The sequence below is a fragment of the Carassius gibelio genome, chromosome A16 (genome assembly GCF_023724105.1).
Source record: "Carassius gibelio isolate Cgi1373 ecotype wild population from Czech Republic chromosome A16, carGib1.2-hapl.c, whole genome shotgun sequence".
In the NCBI taxonomy this organism is placed as follows: domain Eukaryota; kingdom Metazoa; phylum Chordata; class Actinopteri; order Cypriniformes; family Cyprinidae; genus Carassius; species Carassius gibelio.
Window position 1 is genome coordinate 22,415,766 of NC_068386.1, and position 25,269 is coordinate 22,441,034.

Genomic DNA, 25,269 nt, shown 5'->3' on the forward strand with positions numbered 1-25,269 from the left:
CTATGAAAATCCTTAGTCGGGGACACATAAATATGACTCACTCGACTTGATCACACTGATCAGAGACTGAGTCTACCAAATAATGTCCCCTTTAGGATATTTGAAACTGTATCTCTGTTGTTTATAAGTTTGTAATTTGCTAGCATTATTCCCTAATCTGACTGTTTCCCGTCCTCGTTTTCTATTACACTAGTAATAAAGCTGTCTGATCAAGGCAGCATGCTTTACAGAAGGTGAATTATGAATATTCATGCAGGTGTTCTGACACTATTGTGCTATAAACCATATAATCATTAATTGTCCATGTGGCAGGGACTAAACAGCCTAGAATATCTTAAACCAGCACACTGACCTCCAAGCCTTGAATGGATTAAGATGGTATCCAGGTTTTTCCACATGGACAGTGGAATCCAGCTATCAAGTGCCTCATCTTGCAGACATTAATGTTTTGTCACTCAGCAGGTTCAAATATGTCAGGTATGTTATGTAACAAACAACCCAGTGAGGGTGTTTTTTAGCTTGTTAGTCTTGTGTCACGGGATTGCATTTTGTCACACAAATGCAGGGCACATGGGAAAGGATGCATCATCAGTCCCCTGTGTGCCGTTCTCAGACAGCTCAGCACAGGCCATTTCCATTGCTAATCCTACCTTTTGGAATCAGTTAACATAGGCCGACTGCATACAGGGATGCGTTTAGCATATATCTTGTTGACTTCAGCAGTGCAGAGTCGGCAAGATGAATTAATGTTGAAACTGTGATGGCGAGAGAAGCCCAAGTCCTTCTGGCAAGCGTTCCTGCACTGGAACAGATTGGGGCATTGTTCAAACCATCTGCAATTTGGTGTGATGAAGACGCAGAAGTTTCAGCAAAAAATAAATAGATTCCAGCACTAAAAATCCCTTGCAGTATATCTGCTAATAAATTAATTTTTATTTTTTTATCCTTTGATGTTTCTCCATCTTGGATTAGCTTTAAATTTTGTTACGGGAAAGGAAGTGCATGACCAACAGTGCACTTGTTGCGTTCTGAAAGTTGATATGTTTCTAATTTAATTTTCTACATGTTAGATTGTGTTTTATTTACGTCTACACCTAGATGGCCTTAAACTTACCCTTTACAATAATGAAATACTAATTAATGTTGTACAGTATAGGTTGCAAGACTACTGATTTCTACTAGTAGATTTTTTATTAAAAAATACTCAAGTTACTTGACTACTCGTGGTTCATGCTATTGTAAATGAAAACACATCATTATTTTTTTTTTTATTTTCTTTTATCAATAAACACTAATTAATTTATAGCCTTATGTAACAATTACATATGTGTCACAGTCATGAACTTCTGTTCCTTTGTGTTATCCCTATTTGGTCATGTTCCATTCCTCGTTTCATTAATTGATTAATCCCCACCTGTTTCCATTTCTCTGATTACTTTCCATGCCTTTTTAAACCCTGTCTGTTCAGTTCAGTTCTGTTTGTCATGGCTTTACCTGGCTCCTCCTCCTGCCTGTGTGCTGCGTCTGTCTCTTACAGGTGAGCTGGGTGCAGGTGTTTGGAATTGTGCTAATTAGTTCCTGGTCTGGGCCTTTAAAGATGCTGTAGATGAGACTGGGAAGGGGTGACTGGCGCTGTTCCATCTCTCCCGCACCGACTAGGATTTTGTTCTGTTTATTCACTGCACCTCATTATACTGATTGCTTACACTTTTATTTTTTAAAGTCATCTTCATTACTGACTGTATCAAATTTATTTTAAAAGAGGATTTCGCCACCTTTGTGGAGTGGGTGCTGGATATTAACAGATCCCCGTTCACCGTCTGCCACGCTACCAGCTCCACCGGGCTCCCCTGTCCCTCCAGCTCTGCCTTGGTCAAGTGTCGACCATTCGCCGCCTCGCGACTCCACTCCTATGGCTTCGCCTCATCACTCCATCCCTCCTGCTCGGCTCCTCCTTCCCTCCGGCTCCACCTCCATCCTCAGTCACCCCGACTCCGCAGCAGGCTTCCGAAGCCCCGCCTCCGTCCTGTGCCTTCAGTGCCATCTTGGACCTCCAGACCATCTGTGTCACCCTGGCTCTCCGTCTGCTCGGCTCCAACCTGAGATCTTCATCCATCGTTGCAGTCTCCGTAATTCAGCCCCCTGGTGTTGTCGGCTCCTCCTCCACCATGGCTCCTCCCACCGTCGACTCCACCATGGGCAGCAATCCTGGCTGGTGTCTGGATGACCATCTGGCTCCCCCTGCTCTGGGCTCCTCCCTGGATCCTCCCTCCATCCACTCCACCCTGGTACTATGCTCTATGCTCCATGCTCCCTCTCCATTGCCTGTCCCTTGCCTGCCCCATGCCCGCCTGCTAGAACCCCCACCCTCCCTCCGCTGGACTTTCTCTCTCGGTGCGAGGACCCACCATTCCGGGAGGGGGCGAACTGTCACAGTCATGAACTTCTGTTCCTTTGTGTTATCCCTATTTGGTCATGTTCCATTTGTCGTTTTGTTAATTGATTAATCCCCACCTTTTTCCATTAGTCTGATTACTTTCCATGCCTTTTTAAGCACTGTCTGTTCAGTTCTGTTTTGTCCACTATTCATTTTTTTTAAAACCACGATTTGGATTTGTGTTTGGATGTGCCCTTTTTCCTTCCATGGATCATTAAGACTTATTTGTTATCTCCTTCGTCGTGCGCTTGTTTTACACACCAACACGTGTTACAGTATGTTAATTGTCAAAACTTTATAATTATGACATTACATAAATTTATAAATTTTAATGTAACAGCCAGTATTTGTATCTGTAAGCTCGTTATGCCTATCTTTCTTTTTTCATAGTTATCACTATACATGTCATGTTAAACTAAAAATTCTTAATTTCTAAAATAATTTTTATCATGCAAGCAGAGAAATGTCATGACAAATGTTTAGTAATCATTTGAACACGACTGAAATAATTCAATGCGCACATTTTCATTACGCAGATCCCTTTAAGTGAGTCTTAATGTTTAGTGAACTCCACTAAACAAATGTGTGTGTGCCGCACAAACCAGCAAAAGATAAAGATGCAAACATGTAGGACAAGTAGAAAATGTATCTGTATCTAAGCTGATTATTAGCCTACTCTTGAGAGAACTGGTTTGGTTTTTTGAGAGACTGAGACGCGCAACGCGGCTGTTTGACTGGTGAGCGCGCTGTGCTTATTCCATCCATTCGTGTCATATTGTAGCCTAAGGTTTAAATCATCTCCTTTTAAATATATATATAAAAATTGAACATTTATGTATTATTATATGTGAAATTACTCTTGCAAAGCTCTGATTTCTGAGATATGCACGGAGAGGCAACAGCAATGCAGTGTTTAATTTGCGCTCTTTTCATTCACAAAGTTTACATTGATTCAATTCACACTCATGACTTTAGAGGTCTATGTATAATATTGCACTGATCCCTTGGCTCAACTGTTATCTAGCAAACACCGGACTGTGCCAGCTTCAGCCAAGTATTCAAGCAGAATTATTCCTTGTCCATTATTTGTTTTTGAAGCCATTATCTTACTAGACACACTAAAAACGTTCAGATAGGTGTGTTAAGGCCAGTTGTAGCTAAACTCTGCAGGGCATTGGCCTTCCAGGATCTAGTTTGCACATGCTTTTTGATCATTACAAATAATAATGTATTAAGCATCTTAAGCATCAATAAAGCATCTTTTGCACACTAAAGTTTATTTCAAATTAGTGCTGTGAAATTAATCGCATGCAATTGTCACGCTCATCTCTTTAACTTCAGTACATTTATTTATTTATTAAGATGTGAAGTACACAACGAGTATATCAGGTACAATTAGTGCACCTCTTTTTCACAAGAGTATAGCACTGGAAGGAATGGCAAAATCAGTTTTGCAAGTCCGTCCTGCCCGCTGTTCACATTTTTTCCAGAAGTTATCATATAAATTGCTTCGTTCCTCTGTATACTAAGTACTGTTTACTTAAATTTCAATTAATCATTTGGTAAAATGCACTAATTGTGTACATACATTCTTTTACATTGTAGTTATATTTAGAGAATACCTGCATGTTATTCTATCCGTAATTAATTTATGTGATTACATTTAAAATTATGCTATTGACCCATTCCTTACACCATAACCCACCCTTAAACCTACCCATACAACCAAACGTATCTAACCTTACCCGTATCCCACCTCGATAGCAGTAAAATTGTTTTGCATTACAATATGAACACAATATGTACCTTGTATTTTTATTATTATTATTTTTTTTTTTTTTATGTAAGTACAGTACATAGTAGTTAAGGCCATTATGAAGTGGGACCCATGGCTTTACTTAAATGACTGCAAACTGGGTTTTAAATAATTACATATTTTAAAGCTGAATCACCTGAGCACTTCAACCTTTAGTTTGGGCACCGCTGCCAGCTCCTTTTTCACTTGACATCATTGTCTTGCTAAATGTGTGTAGCACTTGCTGTGTATATCAATGTTCCAGGGCAGTGCTGCATGCCCCTTGAGTACTATGGAAACAGAAAGCCCCCCAGTCAGCTTTCAGCCTGTAGACAGGCCCCGTCCCTGGAGGCATCATTAAGAAGAGTCACGTACAAAGCCATGTCATCAAACATCTGTCAGGAGTTTGCTTGTGCATGAGGAGCTACTAGTATCAAAGTAAACTCTTATCATTCGGTTTCATTTAAGCTATCTTCTGTCCTTGCTTCCCAAAGGTCCTACATCCATTCGCTATATACAGGTATTTGAAGAAACTTGCTGTTCTGTGCTGTACAGTGGATCAAGGTTTCATTCTGTTACTTGTCTTTGTTGCTGAATATACATACACACCTTCTCGTTCAAATAATTTTCTTTATTTTCATGACTATGCAAATTGTAGATTCACACTGAAGGCATCAAAACTATGATTTAACACATGTGGAATTATACATGGAATTATATACATAACAAAAAAAGTGTGAAACAACTGAAAATATGTCATATTCTAGGTTCTTCAAAGTAGCCATCTTTTGCTTTGATTACTGCTTTGCACACTCTTGGCATTCTCTTGATGAGCTTCAAGAGGTAGTCACCTGAAATGGTCTTCCAACAGTCTTGAAGGAGTTTCCCGAGAGTTGCTTAGCACTTGTTGGCCCTTTTGCCTTCTGTCTGACTTTCACTTTGATATTTTATATAACCGACTGGCTGAGGCCAGCCTAAAAAGATGCTCAGGACAGTTGACGGGCCACTGCTGCGCATCGTCACGAAAGCTTATCTTTCTCACCTGTTGTTAAGCCGTACCGCTTGTCAATTTAAACATTAAAGCATCCAAAAACTAGACGTGGAAAAGCTGAACAGAGTAGCGCGTGCCGTTAGGTGCGCACGAGAGAGATTGAGAGCCGCGTATCACGGACAGCGACACTGAACCGAGCTCTCTTCTGCGAAGTTCACCTCGTAGTTCCTCCTGCTCCCGAACGAACAAATGAAAATCGCAGTTTGAACAAACAAAAAGATGTGAAAGAGCCCAATTCAACACCACGGTGTTCTGGTGTTCAGGGCTCGCGCAGAGAAAGGCGTCTCAAAACACTAGAACATTGAATTTGCTTATTTTTGCTCTTGTGCCGACAAATACATACAAAATATGTCAAAATATCCACCTTGGAAATTATGCTCGAAAAAACTGTCAGTTATTTCTTAAGTGAAAGTTAACAGTTGAGGAAAAAATGGGATGTGTATTATATTGGATGCATTCATCATCTCCTAAAGGGACCGCGCCTAATTTAGCGACTGGCTGCTGTAATGTTAATCCAAGAAAATGAAAATGAAAATCACTCACTGCTCTTGACTGAATTTCTTTGTAGTTTTAACAGTCAAACCAAAAAATTTTCAGAAACCAGATACAATTTTTGATATATATAGCAAAACTGTAATAATGTGAGAAATGTTGAAGGTGTCTGAATAAATGTAGGTTTCCCAATTGATTGTATATTTAATTTTTACATTGAAGACTATCCAGTGCTATTATTTGGTTTCTGTACCTTGACACCTACTAACTTGAAAAAAAAAAATTGGTGTGAATCAGGCAGAGATGTATAGTAACGAAGTAGAACTACTTCACTACTGTACTTAAGTACTAAAAGGCGGTATCTGTACTTTACTAGAGTATTATTTTTTTCTCCTACTTCCACTTTTACTTACTTTAATACTTTTACTCCGATATTTTTTTTTATGTGCTGCATCGTTACTCGTTACAATTATAATAATGTTACGAATCATTCCATTACAAACCACTGCCAGAACTGTAGATGGCAGGTTTGATGAAGCTGGCACATCATTGAGCGAATCGCTGTTGGAATCAAGCGAGACTGCGCGTGCTGACTGAACTGCTGTGAAGAGAGAACACCGAGCCGAGCCAGATAATGACTCGTTCACGAGTCAAGAACCGGTTGCATCGGTTTTCGGATGACCAGTAACGTTAGTTCTTTCTGACAGTTCGATTCAATAAACCAGTTGAAGAAAACAGTTCACCGATTCTTTTGCGCTCGATGCAATGGCGTCATTGGCGTTGACTGCACATAACATTAACACAGAATCAGTTCAGAATCAATCACCAAAAGAATCAGTTCGGTTCCAGACGCTCTGTGTGTCGGTTTGCTTCACGCTAAATCACACATGCGCAGTATCATCAGCTCCTCGGTTCATGAATCGGACGCGTCTGACAGAAACGGTTCTTGACTCGTGAACGAGTCATTATCTGGCTCGGCTCGGTGTTCATCTTCAGTTCTCTCTTCACATCAGTTCAGTCAGTGTACTGTTTGAGTCAATGAATTACTCCGGGATATTGGTTTGTTTTAACTCAGAGGGAGTGTCAGACACATTAAACAAGTTAACAGTTTAATTCATCTGTGGATTAATGCGTATTGGAGACGCGAACTGTTTAAAACGATTCAGTTCGATTTGGTGGACTGTTTCAAAAAGATCCGGTTACATCGAATGATTCGTTCGCGAACCAGATATCACAAACTGCTTTGTTTGTAACTGTCTTACAACAGACACGGAAGAGAAGACAATGCTGAATAAAGTCGTAGTTTTTGCTATTTTTGGACCAAAATGTATTTTCGATGCTTCAAAAAATTCTAAATGACCCTCTGAGCTCTTATGGGTTTGAAACAACATGAGGGTAAGTTATTAATGACATCATTTTGCAAATTGGGCTAACTAACCCTAGTAACCCTTTTTTGTTTACAAGAAGTTACAGTCAAAGGAATTGTGATTGTCCTTTAGGTTAATCATTTGAAATAGTAAAAACAATATGTTCAAACTTTTGACTACTTTCTTTAATAGCTACATAACACAATACTTCTACTTTTACTTTCAGTACTTGAGTAGTAAATTTTAAAATAGACTACTTGCAATACTTAAGTACAAAAAATGTTGAATACTTTAGTACTTCTACTTAAGTGTGGTGCTTAAAGGGACAATAAGTAACTTTTTAGGTATTTTATTATCTAAAATCAATATTTTTATTCATAAATATGCCCTCAATGGTGTACAAATACCTATGTCAATGTTTAAACTAATCCTTGTAAATGAAGAATTTATTATCTTTATATACATGGGACGGGTAGGTTGACGGAGGCTTCCATGTAGTTCCGCCATCTTGCAAAACTATAATAGCAGAGAGGGACAAAAAGTACTAAGCCAATGCGTTTCCACAGCGCGTTTTCGGTCAGAGCCAGAAACGCAGGTGCAGAGCAGTGACAGGTGCTTGAAACTGCACCGGCAAGTTTAAAAGTCTGGATTGCATTCTTATTATGGACCATACATATGCCGCGCCACAGGAGAAGAAAACATCGTCGCCAAAACAGTCAAAAATAGAACGTAAAAGGAAACGTGACCGTAGATTACAGAAAACAAGAGTTAATGTCGGGGGAAGCTTTTTCTAGGTGGAAAGAGCTAATGCTTGATAAAGATTTCAAAAGAGACGCTGAAGTGGCCAGTTTTCTTCTCGACAGGTAAGTCAGTGTTACAGTCTATATTATAGTATTTTTTTTATATCTAACAATGCATATAATTCAGAAAATATAACGAATAAATTAGACATAACTACTAATTACAATATTTCATGTTTTCCACAGTCAGTAATTCATACTGTAACATTCGTTTGTTAGTTGTCATGTTGCAGTTTGTTTGAAATAACACACCTGTTCACCTGAAGGAAAACTCGACGAAATGTTATTAGAATACATCCTGTCAAAGCTTTTTGGTACATATCACCTACCGTAGATGCAACGCGCATTTGAAAAAGCGAGGCGCTGGAGAGCAAAATTAGTTTGAATGCAAAATACAATTTCACCACTAGATGGGAGTAATTCCTACTCAGTGTCCCTTTAAAGAGCACTTCTACTTCTACTCAAGTCACTTTTTTGATAGAGCACTTGTACTTTTACTCAAGTATGGTTCTCTAGTACTTTATACATCTCTGGAATCAGGCATAATGTTGTTTGCACCTTGTGCAATGTGGAATTAGTTTACAGCTTTTTCAAGCACTTTGGAAACAGGAGATGAGCCCCTTTTCTAATGCACCACCAACTTGATAAAACCCTTCTCAAAGACTTACTGTTTGTCAATTTTATTTGAGTAACACATATTCTGAATGCCTTCGGCAGAATTCGAATGAGCCATTTTAATCTAGATTAATCTAGATTAATTTCAAGATCACAGCGAGATTAATCTAGATTAAAAAAATTAATCTATGCCCACCTCTAATATATATATATACACACACATACACATATACTGTGGCGGGAGGAGCACAAGACAGACACAGTGGGCGTGGCGTCAGGCCTCGGAGAGGCTTTTATTAACAGAAATAATAAAATAACAGGGAATAAAAGTGGCCAAAGGGGGAAAGTGTCCAAAATAACAGGGAATCTGGTGTCCTCGTCGTGCTGCGGGGTTTGTGTGGGTCGGGCAGTGTTCATTGAGGAAGGGTCCAGGTAAGGGGCGGAGTCCGGCGGCCGCACGCGCTCCCCTCCTCGGTCTGGGGCGCGAGGGGCGGCGGCTTCTCCTAGCGGCCGCGTCTCTCTCGTTGGCCGCGGCGCTGGTAGGGGATGGACGGCCCGGCATCCTGGCCCGTCGGCCGTGTATACGGGTGCGGTTCCCATCCGGATCGCGGGTCCGGCAGCTCACGTCTTGGTGGCGCGGGAGTCCCTCAACGCACCCTTCCTGGACCCACGAGGACACCAGTGTGCATGCACGGGGAAGAGACCGGTCTCTCGAGGAGAGGCGCGTTGGGCTTTTAAACAGCGGCGGGGACGAGGCTCCATTCACATCAGGTGTGCCTCATCACACGCCGCCAGCCCTGACTCGTCCAGCGCCCCTCCTCTCACACACCCACTCCAGTCGGGAGCCTGGTGAAGGGCGGCTATTTAGGACGGGGTGCCGGTGACAATCAGGGAGGAGGCATCTGACTCGTCACAATACATATATATATATACACACACACACAGGATCTGAAGTTTACTTTTTGATCACCAGCCACTGGTTTTACCAGGCAGTTTTCTTTTTTTTTTTTTTTTGCCTCATAAAGGTGAAAAATATAAATCACACAAACATTGTTCTTTAACTTGTAAGAATACACATTAAGGTGCTGTCATTCATTGATTTGCTGTCTCACACAGACATATTCATATGTCATAGTCATATATACTGACTGCTGCTAATCTGAGTCCACAAAAAAGGAGCAGATGCATCTTCCATGAGGTCTGGTTTCCTTGACCGTATGCTGCTGGCATGCCACATCTCAACTGTTGTGCTAGGGTCAGAGTCCTTATACTGTACAAATGGTATATTCTATCTCCTTACACTAACCCTACCCATCACAGAAAACTTTCTGCATTTTTACATTTCCAAAAAAACTCATTCTGTATGATTTATAAGCTTGTGTAGCCTTGGGGACCTCTATTTAGGTCCCCACTGTGACACAACTTGAGTCCCCATGAGTCTGTGTGCATTCAGGTTGAGGTCCACACCAGGATAGAAAAACAAGTATACACACACACACACACACAACGTGCTAACTCAACAGCTAAAAGTTAGACCCAAGTTACCGCAGCTCGTATGTAAACAAATCACACACGGCTGTGATGATGGCTGATTTAGTCAGTAGACAGTTCCTGACAACTGTTAATTACAGCCTTCAGGAGCCATTAAGCAGAACTAAATTAATATTAATATTAATATATTAATATTACTGGTAAAGTTACCGGGTACCGGTGTTGTGCTCAATTTCGCCCCTCTGCCTAATTATTACCCCCCTTGTAGGGATGGGCGAATCGATCCTGAAGTATCGATATATTGATACTGATGTGAGTATCGAAAGTATTGATACTCATATGAAAAATATAGATACTAAGGTGTTTTTATTTACCAGTGATTTTGTTTATTAAACAAAAAAATATTTCCTACAAAAGCTTAAAATTGGACGAATAACCTATGTTAGCAAATAATTGTGTGGAAAGGATTTTCCTGCTCATCTGAACACACCCAAATGTTGCAAGGCATAATCAATCAATTACAGAGAGCATTCACTCACTTCTGACAGTGCATTTAAATAGAGCTGCGTTTTCCAAAAGTAGCCTATAATAAGAAAAAAGGCAGCCCAGAACTATGTGTTTGAGTTATTTAACAATAAATCTATTGAAATTGTACCCTAGTTTGTGCAGTACATTTATTTAAATTTGAATGTTAGAATTTCATATTGTTCATATTCTATTCTGTATTGTTAATATAAATCATACACTCTCCAAATAAAAAGGTTACATTTTATGGCAGTCCCTTATGACAATGAACCATGGTAAAGTGAACATAGTTTAACTATAGTATTTATAGTTTTCCTTGGTTTACCACTACAGTAAACATATTTTAAGCATGTGTAAACAAAAATATAACCTACTAAGTTATATTGAGTGTTAAAATGCATTTCAAATATAAAGTTAAGTAGGTATTATTTATTACCCATTGTACTCATAATAATTAAATTAATTTCATAATCTAAACGTTCAGTTTAGAAGTATCATATCATTATTGATATCGGCGATACTGGCCATTAAAAGTATCGGTATCATATCTATATCTATATCTATATCTATATATATATATATATATATATATATACACACACACACACACACATACAAAAGCCTGTATTACAAGGCACCAAACAGGAAATAATTATCTAAATCTAAATATACACACTTAAAATGTGAATATACAGTTATAACTACGAATATATAGATACAAATCTGAACATATAACTGTAAATCAGAAGATAAAGATTTAAAATGAAATATATAAATGTAAATCAGAATATATAATTAAATCTGAATATGTAAATGTAAATCTGAATATAAAGAGGTACATCGGTATATTTAAATGTACATATCAATATACATATGTCTTTATTATCAGGCATGTCAAAAGACAGATGTTCTTATTTATTATTTTTATTCAAATTATATGCCTATACATCATGAATACATCATGAATACATCAATTCGGAAGCAAATGCAGTCCCAAACAATGGACTTGACTGTATGTGTATTTTCCCCTGTGACCCAGTTTCTGTCTTGTTGTTTAGTTTAGACTCCCTGCATCGCAGCTAAGGGTGAGCTGAATATGGATTGCCAAAAGGGCCAAAATGAGGAGTTGGATCTTATAGATTGGGAATTGGAACTGGAGGTTGAACTGCCCCCTCTCCTCTCTCAGTCATCTCTGCTGGTCCTGTCCAGCCCTCCTTCTCCTTGGTTTCCTCATCCAGCCCTGAGGGGGCGTCTGATCCTCAAGTGCCCGTTCCTAGAAAGTGTCCTTCAGTGCCCGCTCCTAGACTGTGTCCTCCAGTGCCCGCTCCTAGACTGTGTCCTCCAGTGCCCGCTCCTAGAATGTGTCCTCCAGTGCCCGCTCCTAGACTGTGTCCTCCAGTGCCCGCTCCTAGACTGTGTCCTCCAGTGCCCGCTCCTAGACTGTGTCCTCCAGTGCCCGCTCCTAGAATGTGTCCTCCAGTGCCAGCTACTATTATGTGTCCTCCAGTGCCTGCTCCTAGAATGTGTCTGTAACAAAGTTTGTAGTAAGAAGGAAGGAAGTGACCAGGGTTGGCATTTGGAGACTCAGTTAAATTTATTCACTAATTAAAAAAAATTCACAAAACAAAAGTAGCACTTCCAGCATGTTCACACAATGTTAAAGGCACAATTTCTTCTAGTTCTCTTGGCAGAGCCAGTTTCGAAGTCTCTGTCTTGTCTTTCTCTGACTTCAACATTCTCCAGCCTCCCTTTAAACCAGTCTCCCCAGGCCAATTACTGCAATCAGAAACAGGTGTTCGTCATTTTGCACTTAACCCACTTAAGGCGGGCATACACTGTGCGATTTCAGTGTGATTTCGGCAAGGTACCAACTCACACTGTACGGGTAGATCGCATGCGATGTAAAGCCAAAGCTCACGATTTTTGTGCACTCACTGTACGGGCCGATTGCTGAGTTGCGATTTGACTGCTCACACTATTCGTGGGGAATCAACCGAATCAACACATAGGATCCCTCAGAACCCAGATGTTTGTGGCTGTTTCTGAATAAACATGCTTTCCCGGGATAAACGCACAGCTTTGGTGATATGCGCAATTCTGTGTGCTGAAACGTCGAAAAAAAAAGGCGTCAGCGTATCTAGACGTGCAGGTGGCTGGGAAGACGTGGCTAATATTTTGCAATGCGAACTGGAGGTAAGCAGGCATTTTTTCTCCTCTTTTATTTTTATTTTTCTTTGCCATAACTCCACAAGTTATCCCTCCATCACTTCAGTCCACAATACACTCCGTGTCAGGTGTCACCATGGCTTCGTTTATGGTTTCACGTATGTGCAGTGAGGGGAAACGTGGAAAATCGGTCCGTAGCCCTGCTTCAATAGTGCGATACCTCACGAGAGGCGACCAAAATTTCTGACATGTCAGATATCCATCCGACCAACCGATTGCCGGTCGGGAGAGGCTTATCGCCTCTCGTTTCCCCTTGTACACTGCACGAACACTGCACGACAAACGATGCACGAAAATGCTGAAATTTGGCCCGACCCGACAAAGAGTCGCACAAATCAGAATTCGGCTCAAAATCGGATCAAAATCGCACAGTGTATGCCCGGCCTTACTCACCACTCGTCTTCCGACCTTCTCTCCCACTGCAGACTTCACTGAACCATGCCACCCTGGCCACAATGTCCTCCAGTACCTGCTCCTAGAATGTGTCCCCCTGTGGCCGCTCATCCAAAATAAACAACCTCCCACCTGCTCCTGCCTCCTCCACCATTGTCATCTGGCAACCCCTCTGCTCACCCTCAGCCCACCATCTATGCGTTGAGGGAGACTCCTGGTCAGAGTCTCCCTCACCTCCGCATCCATCATCTGAGGCCCGGACTCCGGGGCTCTAGTCCCAGCGGCTCCACCTCAGACCCCAGACATTGCCTCTGAACTTCTCTCCACTGGCTGCACCTAGTCAATCCTTACCACCAGCTCCACCTTGGTCCTCACTCACTCTGGCTCTACCACGGATCTCTGGATCTCTGTCTCTGCCTCTGCCTTGGTCGCCAGAGCCCTTGGCTCCACCCTAGGCTCCTCCTGTTGTTGCCTATAGTGCGAGGATGCACCTTCCGGGAGGGGTGCGAAATGTCAGAACTATGGACTTGTCAGTATGTTTTTTCCCATGACCCAGTTTCTGTCTCTCCTTGATTGTTGATTAGTTCCCAGGTGTGTCTCCTTAGCACCCTCATTAGCCTCATTAGCCAAATAAGCAATGTCCTTTCAGTTCAGTTTTGTCGGGTCTACTGTACCAGTTCCATATGTGTGTCTTCCTCCTGTTCTCCCTGTTGGATTTACTCCTGTGTTGGATTGATAAAGACTATTTTGATTATCCTCGGCTCCGTGTTCCTTTCAGCAGCATAGTGTGACAAATCCAGTCCAGTCACTATTTGGGATACACCGTTATCAGATTTTCCTGTTTTGAAAAAGTGGTCATAATACAGTTTAACATGTTAAATAACTTTTTTTTCTTATAACAAAAATAACTAAACATTTAAAACATTAAAGCAATTCAGAAAAATATATAAAAGTTAAATATTTTACACATTAAAATGCAAAAGATCTATGAAGACCAATAGGTATCACTTTACAATAAGAACTCATTAGTCAACCTTAGTTAATGCATTTACATTCAAGGCACGGCAAGTTTATTTATATAGCACATTTCGTGCACAATGGTAATTCAAAGTGCTTTACATAAAATAAAGTAAAAAAAAAAAAGTAATGAAGAAAAATAATCACAAAAATAAAACAAGCAATTTATCTTGTGCATAGCATCTATGCAGGCTTTGCGGAAGACCATTTCAAGGGTACAAAAGGGGTGCTGCTGAGCACACTTCAGAGCGTCAAAATGCTGAATGGGGCGGCCTACGGACTCATAGACTCGGCGAGCACGTGCAAGTCCACGAGACCGAAAGTCCACATGATGTGCGCCATTTGGGACAGGGCCTAAGATGCGGAGTGTATTCAAAGCACCGCCATTACAGTCTATAGTGCATGGAATGGTGCACTGTGATTGGTTGTTACTGTTTTTTTTTTTTTTTATAGCGTTTATAACGTTTTGGAATCAAACTCTTCATATATATCCAGATTTATATATTCAGATGTACTTCTATATATTCCGATTTATATTTATACATTCATTATGCATTTCTAAATAATCAGATTTACATGTATAAATTGAGCTTTACATTTACATAATTAGATTCACTTCTATATTTTCAGATTTACATTTATTTATACATATTTCATTTACACACATATATATATATATATATATATATATATATATATATATATATATATATATATATATATATATATATATATATATAATGACCGAATATATTATGGATTTTATAGGTGAGAATAATAGAATAAAGGATAGCTGCAATACTGTTATACAAAAACCCTAAGACCTAAGTGCAAACAATGACAAAGAAAAAAAAAACTGAGTTTGAAAGTTTTGTGTTTGATATACAGTACTTGTGTGGTGCATTTGAGCAAAAGAACAGCTGAGTCTTCAGTTATTCAGGCAATAGTACAATCCTTAGTATAGAGAGTTAACAGTAGTTACAGCAGTACCACTACTACAACACGAAAGGCTCAGTTTGTGAATGCTCATGTTCTACCTCATATTTCAAATGAAATGAGAAAGCACCTCTCTAAACATTTTATATCTTTGTTGAATGGAGGGAACATGACCTGTTTACCTCTTTTTGCGAGGGAGGTAAAATGGCTGATGGAAAGGGGGGAGAGTTACAAATCTAAGCCTGCAAGGAGGCCCAGAAGGAAACATTAGCTCAAATTAAGAATAGCAACTAGATTTAATTAGACAGAAAATAAATAGATAAAAGCAGGAAACGCCAGTCCCTCGAATGTAATTGGGTTTTATTGGTGTGTTATCAATGGCACCCTGGGAGCTGTGTTTCAACAAACAGCATTAGGCTTTTATAGCTCGTACTGCATTAGTGTCTGTATTTCTCACCTCTGTACTGCTCGTAAGACTGTGAAAAACATAATCTCACACCACTGAAGTGACAAACTTCATGTTTCTTTTTCACTGTCTCAGCTTTCCTCAAGTCTTGTAGTGTAGTGCAATCAATAAGACTTTATACATTGGCTTGTTTGAATGTGATTTAGTCTTGGGTTGTTCTCAGTACAAAAATAGCAGAATGGTACAAATACCTTTTATTTATCTGAATTTGATTTTATTATTTATTTGAGAATGAATTTCAAGTCTTTTTTTCTAGTAGTTTACAGTAGTTTACTTTCACCATAATTGTGTGGCTCCAAAAATGAGGTAGGCCATACTGGTGCACTGTATTCAAGGACCTTTGAAGCCATGAATTTCAGAAACAGACTGAAATGTAATTTGTTATTCACTTATAATCTCCCCCTCCAGTGAACTGTTAACTAGAGAACTGCTGTTACCAGATCACTGAGGCAGTGATTTTCTTGAACAAATTGTCAGTCCAAATTAATTATTGGTAAAAAATAATAATAATAAAACAATAATGTTCACTGATCTGGTTCTAATCAATAGGCTTCATTTTCTTAAAGAAAAATCAGGAGCCAAGCCCCAGCGGTGTGAATCTATTCTTCTTCCACTTCGCTTTTTGGGAGCTTGCGGGAAAGCTATGAAATTTAGCACACAGGCAGAGGGCAGTCACTACTATACTATATTTTATAAACACAGTAATGTAATGAAAAAAAAAAAATCTATATTTTTTTCCCCTCTGGATCCTATAGAATCCAGTGTATATGTTTTTGGCCATTTCAAATTAGGTGCAAATTAGGTAAAAAAAAAAAATGTATAGACCATTTGTCCGATCTTCACCAAATTCCAAACATTATTATCAAACCTTGCTGGTAAAAAAAGTTAGTAAAAGCTTTTAGGTATCCAATGCGTATCTCGTGGGGCTTTAATTGTGTAATGCCACAGGCTGTGCCACTTACTGGTCAGAAGGCATAAGCAATGACAAGTGATTGCATTTATGGGGTTAAAACTATTTTGCTTAAAATCATATATGATGTCCTTGATTACTTTTTTTTTTTTTTCTTTTTCTTTTTTTTTTTAATGCTTGCTGAATTTCTCATTAATTGCTGCTTGCAGCTGTATTATTTATTATTTCTTTAGATTTTGAGTAAAATATGACCCGGTAGGTCAAGAATATGACTCATTCTTGACAGTATTGTGAAATCTCCACCATTTGACAAACCAAAATGAGCAGATGCTAAGCAGAACTAATTCTCAGCATCTTGTTTTCCCTTTTTTAACCCTTTAGGGTCCCCTTACCGAGATAAGATCACCATCGCAATCCTGCAGCTACAGGAAGAAGGGAAGCTGCACATGATGAAGGAGAAGTGGTGGCGAGGAAATGGCTGTCCTGAGGAGGAGAATAAGGAGGCCAGTGCGCTGGGCGTCCAGAACATCGGTGGCATTTTCATAGTGTTGGCTGCGGGACTTGTCCTCTCTGTGTTTGTGGCAGTTGGGGAGTTTCTCTATAAGTCCAAACAAAACGCACAGCTGGAAAAGGTACAGCACACATTTTCACATTTCTGGAGTGCAATGAACATTTTGCAAACTGTTAGGATATACTAAAAGTTTAGGGTTAATATGCAAGTCTCTTTAGAAAAAACAAATCACATTTAATCACAATTTTGTGTGTCATCAGCGGGGGTATTGTGGGTAATGTAAGCCAATCAGTAAGATGAGTTCAACAGATGCCTTTGAGTATGAAAGAATATTTTACAGATCAATGCAAACAATATTAAATCAGTCTAAAATTGGCTTTAATGTTGTGTTACTGAGAGCAAAGCGTGAGGTATATTTCACTGGTAATATTTTACAGACAGTGCCTGTGTCTGGAGAGCAAACTGTCCTTCTTGATGTAAGTCTCTGAAGACAGAAGGGCTTGGTCTTTGCTTGCTCAAATGGCTTCCATTGTGTCATCTCACTCCCCCATCCACTTCACCCGTATACTTGTCCTACTGAAACAGTGAATGCTTGAAGTGTACAATCAATAATGAGGAAGACAATAATTCTCCCAAAAAATGTAAGTAATAATTAAAAAACCTTCTAAATTAATGAACTCCAGTTCTCTTGCATCACAAATACGGTGTTTAAGCACATCTTATTTAACTTACAGCTTGGAAATTCTTCTCATGATCTGTGGTTTTAACTGTTTGCTTGGTAGTTTTTTGCTAGATATTTTTTTATATTATTATTATTTTTATTTTTTTAGCATCCATTTTTATTTGATATTGCATTTAATGTGTAAATCTGATCTTTAAGGGTGTTTTCTCTAGAATTCTCACTTGAGTGGATGAAACAAGCAGGCTACGCATTTCTCTTTGCATTCGCACTGTCCTATTAAAATGTAAATAATCAGTTTTAATATATTTATCATAATTAACTTCTCCACTGAGCCTTCATTTTTGCATTTTTGGAACCAAAAGAATGCATTTAATTGTCCATTTTTTTTGCAGTCATTAAAAATAATAATAATACTGATCATTTAATTTAATCCCATTTGCATATCAGAACTCAATTTTAATGGGAGGCTAATGGCCAAAATATGAATAACTTGCAAATGTCGGAGTAAAATGAACGTGTCATGCTGAGTGGTCACATTACACATGCTAAGCAAACGGAGATGGTCTAAGTTAAGTTTCTTCAAAGAGGTCTTTGTTTGAAGCGTTCACATATACGTTCAATTTTTGCACTCTAAATATGGATGTTTTTGTTTAACTACAATGACAGCGTCAACCTGCCAGCTTAAGTATTGATAGTTTTCATTAAAAGCACAGTTCCATTTATTCACTCTCAGTGGAAGAAGCGTATTTTATACTCATCTCAGATTCATTGTATCAATCCCTCTAAATGCTTTTGTTTGTTTGCTGTAAGTCATAGTATGACAAAGATTCTGGCAAGGCATTATTTTGCTGCCTGATCCTTGTTTAATGATGACATTGACATGATAAACCTATTGGCCAGTGATATTGAGCATCACTCTATAGATAGAGCTAGTGCCTTTTTATATAGAGACATATAGAAAGAAAAAGACCTTACATTTCTAATAAATTTTTTAACTATTGTGCAAGTAATGTTTATGTTCTTAATAAAAGTTATAATAAAGTGTTACTGAGAAAATCTAGCTTGTTTACACTGGGGGTCCCAGGGTTTACTGCAAGTCTGAGGGTGCGTTTTCCAAAAGTATAGTTTGCCAATATGTCACAAGTTCAGTCACTGTCAACATAGCTCAACCATTTGGTATTTCTCGCATCCATAGTTCAAACAACCATTCGCGAAAAATATTGGAAAGTTGTGTGGTTGGAACTGCAGTTCTTTACCTGTGGTTAGAAGCATATATTCTTTTCAGTATGGCATATAGAACAGATCATGCTCTTGAGAAAAATAAGGAATCTGTATGTTTCATTCCATAAATACACACATTTCATTCTATGTCTTTTAATTTGTTAAGAGAAGTAAAGCACCATTTTTGACCAGTACGCATCTCCTGGGGAATCCTGGAGTCCACAAAAAAAAACAGATACAATGTTCATTATTTATAACAATATTCAGTCATTACTTTGAACTTAAGCGGATTAATTATCAGGAATTATCACTCCACCACTTGTTTGATGACTTTAACAACATGGTTCAAACAACGGATGTGTTTCAAAGGACCAACATTTTTGGGAAACAGTCATGACTAGCTAGTTTGTGTCTACAACAATGCATTACTACAGTATCTAAGCAGTGAGTTATATTGTTGTATTAGAAAGTGGATGTAAAGGTTGAAAACGGTTTTGACTACATTTATTTTTAAGAATCATCATAATCATAACTGTATAGGCTTTACGAAGCATATGGAGTCAAACAGGGTGCTAAAGGTTCATGTTCTAAATGGAAGTGTCAAATTCCATATGAGTGATTTTGCTAGTATTTAAATTCAATACTAAGCAATGCAATAAAAAACACACATTTGAGAACATTTAAATCAGGTCTCAAATCTTGCAGCTGAAAATGATAGAGAGGCAATTAAAGTATTTTTGTACAAGACTTGAGCTGCTGTCCTTTGTTCAGTATTTTCTTATACTATTCTGCCAAAAAAAATAAAAAAAAATAAAACTCCATATAGAAATGCCTCTTGCTCCTCAACAGCGCATTCCCGTAGAAATTAGCATTTTATAATTGCCTCTATTTTGTAAGATTAGGAACAAGCAAACAGTCTGACCAACAGTCTTATTGCTCTAGATAAAAGAAAAAAATATACTGTTCTGACTTAATGTGATGTAAATTTCCTGTGGTTTTCCTACCACCACCACCACCACAAAAAAAAAAAATAATAATAATAATAATAATAATAATCTTTTTAAAATAATTTACATTCTTATTGAAAAAATGCAACTAAAATAAATAAATAAACAGTCTCATGTTGCCATCTAATGGCAGAACAATGTCACAAAAATCACCATCACGAACACACACGCAGTTTCACAATACTACAACAGCCATCATAACAGTTGCTAGACAATTCAGTCAAAAGTACAGAGGCAGAGCTCTGATAAACAGCATATAACGTGATGAAATTTTGCCTTCAGCCAAACCTATTTGCTCTGGAACAAATAACAGATTAATGAGTCCGAAGATTACCCATTATAATTACCTGAAACAAATTATATATCATGTAAACCACTATAAAGTGATCTAGTCACAGGGCTAGTGGCAAATTCCAGAAAATCTGGCCGAGGGGAGACTGCTCTAAGCGGATTCATGAGCACTGAACGGTTGCTGATGCCCTGGAGCTCACATCTCTGAAAACGCTGAGGCACATTTTCAAATATATGTTATCTTTATTAACAAACTGTAATATGAAGTATAAACAAGTACATTCTGGCCTAAAAAAACTCTTACAACTACATTATGTGAATGTAATGTAAATTTTAGTGGATTTGGGCATCCACAAGAACACTCACTGTGAGAAATACGGGAAGCAGAGTGATACAAACGGTGAAAGGGCATTCCTGTAGCAATACCAGTAGAAGAATGTAGATTGTTACTTAAAGTTTGGCCAGTAATCATAAACTAGATGCTAATGTTGTGTTATTGGCTGCTATGGAGGATGTCGCTATGAAGAAGGCAGATCATTCAATCACTCTGATTGGAATGCTTACCAAGTACCTTATTGTTTCATATATTCACGTCTCTTACTAACAAATCTTAAATGAAATTGTGTTAAAAAAAGCCAGATTGTTCACAAAAGCTGACAGTATTTCCCGTGAGCCTCAAAATGAAATTATTCACGATACATACTGCATAGATGATTTGTTCTTTTACTAAGTATGAATGTGATATGATTTTTATTTTGGTGTCAGTTTAATTTTTGTTCATTTGTAAGACTTTATAAAGACTGGGAATGTTGAATAATGTGCATTAATTATAAAAACAGGGCGACAATCACATGTTCTTTTGCTTCACCATTACAAAGCTGATATTCTCACTGTTTGTTTCTTGTTTTGTGTGTGTGTGGTGGTGGTCGGGGGAGGGGGGGGGGGGTGGATAATTGTAATTGGCCATATGGAAAATAATATGCATCAATAAATCATGCAGCATTCTGGCAGGAGGAAGCAAGGTGAAATCTGCCACAGAGAAATCCCTAGTTATGATGCTTATGATGTGCATCTACACAGAAATCAGCATAATCATGTCATCCCATCTCCATTTTCACTCTTCACCCCCTGCTTCACCCACTGTCCTCCACCTTTCCAGGAACTGGAAGCCAGTATGTTTGTTTGTGTGTTGGAAATGAAGGGACATCCAATCAGCTGTGTTCTTCTGTCTGCATAGAGATCCTTCTGCAGCGCCATGGTGGACGAGCTAAGGGTTTCCCTCAAGTGCCAGCGCCGGCTCAAACACAAACCGCAGCCACCGGTCATGGTCAAAACAGATGAAGTCATCAACATGCACACCTTCAATGACCGAAGACTGCCAGGCAAAGAGACCATGGCTTAAAACGGACACCAGCTCGCTCTTTCTTGAGCTTGGAAAAGGAAACTTCAAGGGGAGAAATTTGGTAGGGGAGGAAGTCGATTTTCTATACGGGGAAGGGATCTTAAATGTAATTTTAAACAATTAGTTACTGAAAACAACAGCAGAAACTGAAACATATTTCCTGTGGAAATAAATTGAGTCTGGGCAAAATTTTTAGTTACCTCATCGCTCCAGATCACCACCAGAGCAAAGACTGACCGGTGCCAGCGTTCAGGGTAACTTTTAGCAGGAACAACACACACACAGCTAGAGGCATGTGACTGAAGGAGGTTTGTCTAATCATTATGTTCATATTCTTTTTGGTTTTGTTACACATTTGGCTGTTGTCCGTCCACAGAGAGCAGTCCTTTAGAGAGAACAAGGAGACATGTCCTGACAAATACAGAAGCAAAAGAAGGACAGATTTTTAACACACAGTACCTGTGCTACTTTTTGGAGCAAAAATAAAAAACAAACCTATATATATTTTGCTGAGCACCACAGCAATATCGCTGAAAACATTCAGCGTGTTTCGCACCCACACTCACATGCAATTGAAGCAGGACACAGCAACAGGCAATACACCACTTTCAGTTCTTTGCATCTTCAGTCCCCTGCAGAGTGTGACAACGACTAATGGTGAAACTCACAAAAACATGTTCAACCCACAATTTTTGACATTTGTGTTTATTTTAAGCATATTTAAACCATTGCACAATTAAATATTTTCTGTCCATATTTACGGAACCTTACAAATATATATTTTTTTTTTTCATCATTTAAATAAGATGCTTTAATTGGAGAAGCAAAATTTCTAATCCAAATTTCGTGCAATTTTTTTATTCATTAGATTTATCTGAACAACGCTCCAGAAATTAGTTGATTGAACTCGAAAAAAACTATGGTGATGCATTTATTCAAACATTTTTAATTTGGTTTATTAATGGTTTTCATTTTTTTTTTTTCTATGATGGTCACAGCAAGTTTGAACACACATAGCTGAAATTAATATTTTATGTCTGTTATTTTTAATAACTACATTTAATTTCAGTTTAATGAATTTACTTTGTGAATTTGATTTTAGATTTCAAAAAAGAGTCCTCATGTAAATGTGTGCAAATGTAAAATTTCTATGAAAATAATAAGTCGTTTTGTACAATTATAGAATATCAGCATTTTGTAATAATTTTTATCAACACAAATCAATCATTCGCATATCTCTCTTGATATGGAGATGGCCACCCTGCGGAATCCTCACACCGGAATTTAAAGTGGCAATGGCCCCTGGGACTGATGCACTTCTGCACGGATGAGCCCCATGTGGCGGAACACATCCAGGATCACATCACCTGGCCTCCATGAGGACGAGTTTGCGTTAGGGTTCATGATAGACCCACACAGGACAAGGGAAGTGCCGAGGTTTCCTGGTAGTGTTGATGTGACACTCATTTTGGACAGATCCTATTTTTATCATGTAAAGAAATCATATTTACAGAAAGATATTTTTACTTGAGATAAATAGTAACAACAAAACTGATTCAGAAGTGTGATATATACATATATAAAAATTGAAGAGGACTGCTAATATGCTTCATATTCAATGCCCCCAGTTTCTAATAGACTGCTAGTAAGTTGTGTGTACATGGTTTCAAATGGATAAGATGTATTTAAAGATTTTTTTTTTTTTCAGATACAAACTAATTTTGACCATATTGTGAAAACAAAACAAAGTGCACACAGTTTCCTGTCTGAAGTTGATGCACAAGTTTAAAGGAATTAATTAAAAAAGTCAGCACACTTGGTTGTGGTCTCATTTTTGTTCCCTTATTCCCATCTCTAGAAACGCTGAAGAAAACAAATAAATAAATTAAATTAAATTAAATAGTAAAAAGGAAAAACATAATAATAATTAAAAAAGAATATATATATATATATATATATATATATATATATATATATATATATATATATATATATATATATATATATATATATATATATCTCCAAAGCGACTTACAAAACAGTACAATGGAAGCAATCAAAATCAACAAAAGAACAATGATATGCAAGTGATACAGTATAACAAGTCTCGGCTTAATGCAGTACATGTAGCAAGGTTTTTAATTTTATTTTTTATTATAATAAATAAAAATAAAACACAATAGAAAAAAGAATAACATAAGCTAGTGTTAGCTATTTAATTTAAAAGTCTGTAAAAGTGACTTTTTGCTTCTTTGGGATGGCACAAAGAAGCAACGTTCGCAAGCAGCTATTGGTAACCAGTGCAAATTGATAAACAGGTGTGATGTGCATTATTTTCAGCTTATTAAAATTTAATCTTGCTGTCACGTTCTGGATTAATTGTAAAGGTTTGATAGAACTGGCTGAAAGACCTGCTAAGAGAGCTTTGTAATAGTCTAGTCTGGACAGAACAGGAGCTTGAACAAGGAGTTGTGCAGCATGTTCTGAAAGAAAGGGCCTGATCTTCTTGATGTTGAATAAAGCAAATCTGCAGTATCGGACAGTTTTGGCAATGTGGTCTGAGAAAGTCAGCTTATCATCAATCATAACTCCAAGGTTTCTGCCTGTTTTTGAAAGTTATGTTTGATGTCCCTAACTGGATGGTGAAACTGATGAAATGATGGGTTTGCTGGAACCACAAGCAGTTCATTCTTGGCAAGGTTGAGTTGACAGTGATGGTCCTTCATCCATCAAGAAATGTCTGTTAGACAAGCTGAGATGCAGGAAGAGTTGGATCATCACAAAGGAATTAGAAGTAGAGTTGAGTGTCACCAGCATAGTAGTGGTATGAAAAGCCATGATTCTAAATGACAGAATCTAGCAATGCCATGTAGACAGAGAAGAGAAGTTGTCCAAGAACTGAGCCCTGAGGCACCCCACTAGATAGATTTTGTGACACGGACACCTCACCAAGATTGCTTGAGGGACCTATCTGAGATGTAAGACTCAAACCACTGGAGTGCGGTTCAGGAACCATGTCATACATAGTTAGATTTCTTAATTTAATAGGCTGTAATTAATTTAATTTTTAATAAAACGTTATTTTATTTTAAAATTATTTTACATTTACAGCTAGAGGGATGTGAAAAAAAGTGAAGTGACACACAGCCAAGTATGGTGACCCATACTCAGAATTTGTGCTCTGCATTTAACCATCCAAAGTGTGCACGGACACACACACACACAGGGCAGCCATTTATGCTTCAGCGCCCGGGGAGCAGTTGGGGTTTCGGCGCTTTGCTCAAGGGCATCTAAGTCGTGGTATTGCCAGCCTGAGACTCTTTTTTTTTTTTACAGTCAAAGCATTTATCTGAAGAAGCTAAAAATTCTTCATTATATGTAATTAAATCTTCTGGGTTTAGTACAGGTTTAACTCAATCAATGACATTCGTGGATTCATTTAATTTCAAGGAATTGAAAGCAGCCTAATATTTAAACATTGCAATAATGTTTTAACAGTGTAGCTATGATACGTAAACATTTTACTTTTATTTAATGTTTTTTTTTGTTGTTGTTGTTTATTTTTTTATATTTTTTTTTCATTGTGAGAATTGTATTGCCATGATAATGTAACACTTAAAATATAAAATAATTT

General features: G+C 38.2%; 1 protein-coding gene across 1 annotated transcript in view; it reads left to right on the forward strand.

Annotated features, from left to right (window-relative positions):
- Nucleotides 1-23,441, forward strand: part of LOC128030092 (glutamate receptor ionotropic, kainate 2-like) — a 241,745-nt gene extending 218,304 nt beyond the window's left edge. The window contains exons 15-16 of the mRNA XM_052617592.1: nucleotides 16,903-17,153; nucleotides 21,471-23,441. Coding sequence (XP_052473552.1) covers nucleotides 16,903-17,153; nucleotides 21,471-21,635 — 416 coding nt within the window. The 3' untranslated portion in view covers nucleotides 21,636-23,441. The remainder of the gene's footprint in view (nucleotides 1-16,902; nucleotides 17,154-21,470) is intronic.
- The last annotated feature ends 1,828 nt before the right edge of the window (nucleotides 23,442-25,269 follow it).